We start from the raw sequence: 8,935 nt of genomic DNA on the forward strand, positions 1-8,935 counted from the left end.
GACCCCCTCTCCCCCCGAGTGCACAAATTTTTGTGCACCGGGCCTCTAGTCTATATATATAAAAGCCTAAGCGACCGTTACGACAGGCCCGTAGCTATGACATGCACTGACCACCAGGGAGCAATGCATTGCACTCCCACAGCCAACCTCCTGCGGTCCCTCCCTGCAACTGGCCAGCCTGAGGGAACCCACCCATGTACGATTTCATGCACCGGGCCTCTGGTATAGTTGCATCTTTTTAGTCACATTGCTTAATAAGGATATATCTGATTGGTTAATTCTTGGTACCAGAAATCCTTATATACAAGTATAGGCACCTAATATTTTTTAAAAGTCACTTTGGAGCAAAAAATGTAGGTAATTGCTATAATTATTTTTTTTGTAGTTCAATCATAATTATACCTTTTTTTAGGTCAGACTGACAAAAAGAAAATATATTTTTTAGTGTGCTACAGAATTTTAGTAATTAGTTTATGTGTGCCATGAGATGAAAAAGGTTAAAAACTGCTAACATATAAGAGAGAAAACTTCTGTTGAAGCCCAACCTAGGGCATCATTTCCCTATAAATTGCTATTCTGTGGCAGCCACAATTCCTCCTGAAAGCTTACAAAACAGAAGATAAAGAGTTGTGAGCATTACTAACCTGTTTGCTTACTTTCTACATTCAGAGATTAATTAAATACACTTCTGACCAACATCTTGAGATTCAAAAATGCTGCCAGCATTATTAAAGCTGATATGAAGTAAACTAAGAAAAAAACCTACTTCCTAATAAAATCGGGGAGGAGAGAAATATGTGAGTGGGATATAATGATAATAATTAAACGTTATTAATGTTTTAAAATATTAAGTCAACTCAAATCTGTTTCTACACAATAGCAACTAAGAATATATTCAAAAAGATTTTCCAACTACAATGCAGAAGAAGTTGCGTAAATTATGCTATACAATGAACAAAATATATATTTGAAAGGGTACCTTTATTCTATCAGTGAACTGGTATTTTTTTATGATCATTTCCTGCAACTGGCAAAAGTCTCCATTCAATTCTACTCCATACAGCTGCAATGCTGAACTGTAAAGATAACCCTAAAATATGAGAATATATTAGGATACAAATGAATTAACTTTTTATTGTGGTTTACTTCTACTTGAAATTTAAAAAGTCAAACTTTAAAAAATAGAATTCAATAAAGTAAGGATAAATAACATCTTGTAGTTTATGTAAAACTTACAACTTTAAGAACTTAAAGACTTACTTATCAAGAACTTGATTGTAGTTCTTTTCCATTATTTAATAATTTCCATTACTTAAAAGTAATTATATTTTAAAAGATTGATTTCTTACTTTTTCTGATAAAACGGTGCACTCAACAAAAGTGAAAATGAGAAAAGTGATCATATATAGATTCTCCATTTACCACCCTATTTCTGTAATTTCTTTGGAAGTTGCTTCAGGGAAAAGCAAGAAAGGAATAAACCTGTGGGGACCATAATTGGAAAATCATGCAGCCTGGCAACACAGGGAGGTTGCTGGAGGTATGTTCTGTTTGGCTTATGGAAGTCAGCCTGGCAATCTGCCAAAATAATGACCAATTAGTTTTCAAGGATAATCAGGAATTGACTGTATATTGCTATGTACCTATTTTGGTTTCAATAGCAAAACAATATCTGGAAGAAATGGTCAAATCATATTCTGAATACCATTTTACATCAACTAACACCTAGGTGTAAACCAAATTTATATTTACAGCTCATCATGGATTTTAGAATATGTCCAACAGAGCATATGTAGGCATTCAAAAAAATCTTTGTTGACTGAATTAGTGACCTAATAAGAACAATGACAATATGTTTAAATTATTTAATACTGCCACACACCTGCATAGCCAATTATTTCAGCTATATACTTTTTTAACAAATAAAAAAACAAAACAAATGGACAACAGTGGACAAAATGTGGTAAACAATCATAATCTCTAATGTTCTCCAAAGAAAACTACCTGACAATTGTGTACTTTTCCATTACGGCTATCTTTTCTAATCACAGAATAAAAGTTTTAGTACTGAACAATAAATGAAGCATCAAAGAGTTAACTGTTCCTGTTTAGGGCCGGCAACGATGCTGGGAACTGATAGTGCCTGTTTCTGGCATGAGCCTCTCCTGCTGTTGGCCACATGTTTTAACAAGTCTGGTAATGACAACCAGAAACCACATTTCAGTTTTTTGATTAAACCATTTAAGAACATTAAGGGTACTCGTGATTTAAATTTTTTAAAAGTCATATTGATGTGATATTTCAGAAACAAATGTCTACATTCAAACTTTGGATGACAGAAAATTGGAGCAAGGTGCGTCCTTGGATATAATTTTGTTTGCTCACTTACAGGGGAGGAACTTGAAGCCCAGAGGTGTTAGGTAACTTGCTTATGGCCATGGGCAATTTCCTAGGTCAAGTAAACTTGTCAGTTTTATAAGAGCGCTTACCAATGCTAGTATACAATTTTAGCACAGTACAAGGAAAACAGGGTTAAAGGGCAGTGGTGACTACAAAGCAGCAAAGTGTTTGAGGGTTACCTGCTTCTGTTCTGTTGATATTTCTTCCTCTGAGTCACAGAGACAAACTAATAAAGGAAATCAGAGAGCTGGCCTTTGAAATTCCAAACTCAATATACTACTTTAATTTTATTATTGTTACTCTAATAAATAAAACCAAGCTGTCACCTTGGACGGTGGCAGGCAAAACTGCTGTTAGCAGGAGAAGAAAGTATTTTCCAAATGTTGAGTATGTCCATAAGCTGGACTTTACCCCATAAAGAACTGTGCCAAGCCTGGAGCCGACATCAACCAAGAGCTTTCCCGACAGATCAGGGAGTACGTGATGGTAAATGAACTTCAATTCCATGAGAGAGAAGGAATGAGAAATAAATCCTGCAGAATTAGAACAAAATGAACAAATTCTGTGTGGGTACTAACAATTCAATTTTGTATTTCTAAATCTTCACCTATATTTATAAAGAACTAGAGGCCCAGTGCACGCCAGCTGGGGCTGACCTTCCCATAGTTGGCCAGCCGGCCCTGCCCCCTGGTCGAACCCCCCGTCAAACTCCCAGTCAAGGGGATAATTTGCATATTGGGCTTTTATTATATAGGACTGTATTTCTAAATCTTCACCTATATTTATAAAAACTAGAGGCCCAGTGCACGCCAGCCGGGGCCTACCTTCCCATAGTTGGCCAGCTGACCCCGCCCCCTGGTCAAACCTCTGGTCGAACTCCCAGTCAAGGGGATAATTTGCATATTGAGCTTTTATTATATAGGATATTTCATGTTTTTATTTTTTTTATTCAATGAAAGGCAGTCAGAGGTTATTTAGAAAAAATTAATGTGATAATTTTTCACTCATTCACTCTGAGTTGTATTGGAGAAGAATAAACATAAAGTCTCTGACATTTTATTTAATTTAATTTATTTATTTATTTAAAACATATTTTATTGATTTTTTTAGAGAGGAAGGGAGAGGGATAGAGAGTTAGAAACTTCGATGAGAGAGAAACATCAATCAGCTGCCTCCATGTGCCCTCAACCAAGGGTATATGCCCTGACCGGAATCGAACCTGGGACCCTTGAGTCCACAGGCTGATGCTCTAGCCACTGAGTCAAACCGGCCAGGGCAGTCTCTGACATTTTAAAAGGCCTCTAAGGGAACAGCTACTCAGCTGCCTGTCCCTATCCTATGCCCCTCATTTCCTTTTCCCCCTATGACCTGCTGTTTGTTGGGACTGCTTCCTAACTCCCATTCCATCTGGCTTTCTCACCTTACCCCAGAGCCAATCACAGAACTGCCACACACTGCTGCACAGACTGTGGACGACCAAATGAATGGCCACTCAGGAGGTGCGCAATGTGGCAGCCCTGGAGTGCAGAAGAAGGGCAATATGGAAGGTTAAGATACTCCCAACACTGTTCTGACTTCCCTTCGTTTAATTGCTGTAACTTCTAGCCTCCTACCCCATTTTCTCACTCCTTTATTTCTATAATGAAATATCTGAGAGAACCTGAGTATGTTTTTCCTTCCTTCCCCTCCCCTCCCCTCCCCTCCCTCTTTCTTTTCCCTTCCTTCCTTCCTTCCTTCCTTCCTTCCTTCCTTCCTTCCTTCCTTCCTTCCTTCCTTCCTTCCTTCCTTCCTTCCTTTTCTTTCTCCCATGTTAAATCCTTTTTATAACAAGGCACCAAAATATATCAAGGCCGTATTTTCAACATCTATCCAAAATTACTGACTAGGTCCTGGCCGTTGCCTTCCTGGAGTTTACCACTGTGAGGGGGGAAATGCCATTAATCGCACTCCTTCCTTTTCTTTCTCTCTCTCTCTCTCTCTTCCTCTCTCTCTCTCTCTCTCTCTCTCTCTCTCTCTCTCTCTTTCTTTCTGAAACTGAGGTAACTCAAAAACTTACTATGTTATGGTTTATGTAACATAATGGTCCGGAAGGAAAGAAACTTTGGTCATAACTAAAAGACTGCGGCAAAGAAAATGGAAGCACACAGGCTACTCAGCTGGATGAAAATAAAGGGTATGACTGGACCTCAGAAGTAACGGGGGGCCTTTGACCACCATAGTCCTTATCTCCCTAGGATCTTCACCTTTACTACCATCTGTGCCACATTAGTGCTTCTGCCCTGGGCTACAGAGTCATCATTAGCAGCTAGATAAGCGCCCTGTCAAAAAGGGAAGGAGAGTCCCACATCCTGATAACTTTTTCAGATTCATTATGGTTATCTGGGTGGGTGTGGATACCCAGTCACTATTTACAACTTGATTTTTGTGGGAAAATGAATTCTATTCTTCAAATTTTTATTTGTTGAACATAGCTCTTCTACACATTTTGATAAATCAGGTCTTATATGCTGTTATAGTTATAATTCACTTTTTAGTTTTCCCTCTATTGTTCTTAAGTCCTTCTCTATTTGAGTTTCCACTACCTCCAATGGAAACCAATGGACTTTACCCCATAAAGGACTACCTAAAAAATAACCTTAGCTCTGGCTGGTTTGGCTCAGTGGGTAGAGCGTTGGCCTGTGGACTAAAGGGTCCCAGGTTTGATTCCGGTCAAGGGCACATGCCTGGGTTGTGGGCTCGATCCCCAGTGGGGAGCATGCAAGAGGCAGCCAATCAATGATTATCTCTCATCATTGATGTTTCTCTCTCTCTATCCCTCTCCCTTCCTCTCTGAAATCTATCTATCTATCTATATATAAATTTAAATATATAAACCTTAAATCAGTAAATCAGGGACGTTTAATCCCAATTATAATACAGGTACAATATATTTTTATTAGCAACATATTACCAATTTGGTAACAGTAAACTTTTGAGAATGATATTATCTAGGGTCAGTAATATGAGAACAAGGAAACACACCTGGAGAATAACGCACTCTAAGCAATAAACCTAAGGTAGTGGGGAGATTGAAATAGCATGTCTAAAGTAACAGCCTAAACAATCATATCCAGTTTGAACAAAGAATATATTAACAGAAGAGCTACACTGTAGCAGCGTGGAGTCAGTCTAGTTTGCTATTTGGGACACAGGTACTGCATCTGAGGGGCAGAGATGCAAGAAAATTTTTGTCACTGGAGTTGGTTTCCTGTTATGGACTAGAGATGCTCTACTAGGTCAAATCATGGCCTGAATAAACTCTCAAGATTATCCATCATTGTCCTCTGAGTCCATGTTCATCCAAAAATATTGTTCGTCCAACAATACTTCTCAAGTAGATGTTTTCATAGGGAGAACATTCGGTCCCCTTGACTATATTAAACTAATATAACTATATTTCTCTTGTAAATAAATCAGCATATGCTTTATATATGAATTTCTGTTGAGTATGGAAAGGATGAGTCAGTTTCCTTGTACTTAGTCACTTCTGATTAGTTTCTGGACCTGCAAAGTCACTGGTGATTAAACAGTTTCTGTGAGCCCTAACTGGTTTGGCTCAGTGGATAGAGCGTCAGCCTGCGGACTCAAGGGTCCCAGGTTCAATTCCGGTCAAGGGCATGTACCTTGGTTGCGGGCACATCCCCAGTGGGGAGTGTGCAGGAGGCAGCTGATTGATGTTTCTCTCTCATCGATGTTTCTAACTCTATCCCTCTCCCTTCCTCTCTGTAAAAAAATCGATAAAATATATATTTTTAAAAACAAAAAAAAAACCCCAAAAAACAATCAGTTACTGTGAAAAGTAGAGATACCCTTCTGGGAGACATTAAATGCCCTGACTTTCTAGACAATATTTCCATTTAGTCTCCCTAACTGCAATAATTGGTAATGGCTATGCTGTAGGTTGGCCTTTGCTTTCAGAAAACATTGAAAGACCGTCAGTAATTTGCATACTCAAGACATCTAAGGAAAAGTACACACAAAGTCATCAGGTTTGCATACTTGAGTGCTGACCTAAAGGTGCTGTCTGGTATGAGCCACACACCACACAATAGTTTCTGCTCATTTTTCCTTCCTCACATAATGAATCAATAGAATCTTCATCATAAAGGAATGCATCCACATGAACTGTGGGTTCTGGCCGCTGCTGGATCTGGTGGAGAGAAGAAACACATCAAAAGGAACAAAGTACAAAGAAGTCTCTTTTTATTGCTAAACTAGAGGCCCAGTGCACGAAATTCATGCACGGATATGAATCCCTGGTATGGCCTGGCCAGCGATCAGGGCTGATTGGGGCCTTCTTTCCCCGGCTGCCGGCCAGGGCCTTCCTTCATTTCACGCTGCCCTCTGGTGGTCAGCACACGTCATAGCGAGTGATCGAACTCCCAGTCTCCCAGTCTAACTCCCAAGGGGACACTTTGCATATTAGCCATTTATATATATAGACTAGGGGTCCAGTGCACGAATTCGTGCAACTTGAAAGGAACTGTGGGCTGCGAGGCTGCAGTGGGCACAGGGCTGGGTCTCGGTCCATCCTCCGTGCCCCTGCCTGGCCCCTCCCACTGTGGCCCCCTGGTCCCCTGTCTGCCGGCAGCTCTGCTCCTGCCGCCCCCACTCCCACACGCTGACTCGCTGGCCCTGTTCGCACCCACTGAAGGCGCCAAGCAATTGGAGGCGATGCCAGCAGCGGGTGCAAGCAGGGCCGGCACCGCCAGCAGGTGCAAGTGGTAGCTGCTGCCCCGACCGCCCTTCAGGAGCAGGGGGAGGTGGAGAAATCCTTAGGGGCGATCAGAGCCGGCATCCGCCACTCGCACCCGCTGATGGGGCCAAGCAATTGGGACCAGCGCTGGGCACTGGCAGCGGGTGCGAGAGGCAGCTGCCAGCCCCAATCTCCCCTTAGGAGCAGGGGAAGGTGGAGAAGCCCGGAGGGGTGATCCGGGCTGGCAGCCGCTGCTCACACCCACTGATGGTGCCAAGCGATCGGGGCCGGTGCCGGGCACTGGCAGTGGGTGCGAGCAGCAGCTCTGGCGCCAGTAGCAGGTGCAAGCAGGGCTGGTGCCAGCAGCCGGTGCGAGTGCCGGGTGGGACCCCAGTGCACAGGAGCAAAGAATTTTCAGTAACCACCAGAGACTTGCCCCGATGACAGCGACTGGCACCCCACCTTGGTCTGGCACCCACGCTCAACTGCTCCACCATCCCACCATGGCCGACACCCGCCATATTCTGCACATGCCTCCTGGTGATCAGTGCACGTCATAGCGACCGGTTGTTCGGTTGTTCTGCTGTTTGGTCTATTTGCATATTAGCCTTTTATTATATAGGATAAGGCAAAACATCAGTGGTTCATATGCTAAAATTCTGCCAGCAACAAGGCACAGAAAGACTAGTTTCACTTACATCAGCAACTCTGCCCTTCTTTCATTTTATTTCTGAGATTTTGGGGGGTGTGAGGGTACCAATTTACTTTATTTGAAGGAAGGATACAAATGAAAGAACATAAGAAAAAGATAAAGGTAACACTAACATGCATGTATTGCTTTGGTGACCAGGGAAGTGACCCCTGTGGCTATGGGAAGCCAGTCTAAGGCTGAGCCCTCATCACTGTCTCCCAGAGTGTGCTTGTCAAAGAGACACTCTGCCATCCAGATTAGAAGTGCCCATCTCGCATGGTCACCCAATTCTTTAATGGATTTCACCTGCTCATTCAGGTAATGAGTCTCAATGAAGTTACACAAATGGGAGTCACTTTGTTAGTGGACAACTTTTTATTTGGCCTGTAATTATGCAAAACATTGCAATGAGAAATATATACAATTTTAGTTGAAAGAAGTATTTTGAGACCATCTTGTCCATCCAAAGCAGTATATTTTACAAGTACAGAAACTGATACCCAGAGAGATTTCTCCAAAGAAATGACAGTAGCTAGTAAGAGGGGTCAAAATGGAAACTAATACCAGCTCTTCTGAGTCCTCCATGTCAGTGACTTACTCATCAAAATACTTAGCAAGAAATCTTTGCTTAGAGGAAAAGTTTTCAAATAATAATGTTAGTAAACCTTCATGCTTACAAATTATGGCTCTTTATTAATACTAGTGGTAACAGCAAGTGGCTACAAAGAAAAAATTTTTGTCTGATTCCTTCTACCTCGATTATGGTAAAGTATCAACCTATCTGCTTGGGAACTTACAAAATTATATCTATATCTACACACACACACACACAATCTATATTACAAGTACGTAAAATGTATGAACAAACACAAGGACCAGAAGGAAAGAAAAGAAAATAAAGTGTGCCGAGACCGGTTTGGCTCAGCGGATAGAGCGTTGGCCTGCGGACTGAAGGGTCCCAGGTTCGATTCCGGTCAAGGGCATGTACCTGGGTTGCGGGCACATCCCCAGTAGGAGATGTGCAGGAGGCAGCTGATCGATGTTTCTCTCTCATCGATGTTTCTAACTCTCTATCTCTCTCCCTTCCTCTCTGTAAAAAATCAATAAAA

General features: G+C 41.6%; 1 protein-coding gene across 3 annotated transcripts in view; it reads right to left on the reverse strand.

Annotated features, from left to right (window-relative positions):
• The window catches only part of LOC102249617 (hypothetical protein), a 38,943-nt gene that overhangs the window by 13,395 nt on the left and 16,613 nt on the right, over nt 1-8,935 (reverse strand). For 2 of the 3 annotated variants that reach the window (XM_014538598.1, XM_014538596.1), the window contains exons 3-5: nt 6,439-6,589; nt 2,812-2,933; nt 980-1,090 (exon numbers count right to left, since the gene is read on the reverse strand). In XM_014538598.1, the coding sequence (XP_014394084.1) occupies nt 980-1,090; nt 2,812-2,933; nt 6,439-6,589 (384 nt within the window). The remainder of the gene's footprint in view (nt 1-979; nt 1,091-2,811; nt 2,934-6,438; nt 6,590-8,935) is intronic. The other variant, XM_005864966.2, reaches the window with a different exon arrangement.

This window comes from Myotis brandtii, unplaced genomic scaffold, assembly GCF_000412655.1.
Source record: "Myotis brandtii unplaced genomic scaffold, ASM41265v1 scaffold194, whole genome shotgun sequence".
In the NCBI taxonomy this organism is placed as follows: Eukaryota; Metazoa; Chordata; class Mammalia; order Chiroptera; family Vespertilionidae; genus Myotis; species Myotis brandtii.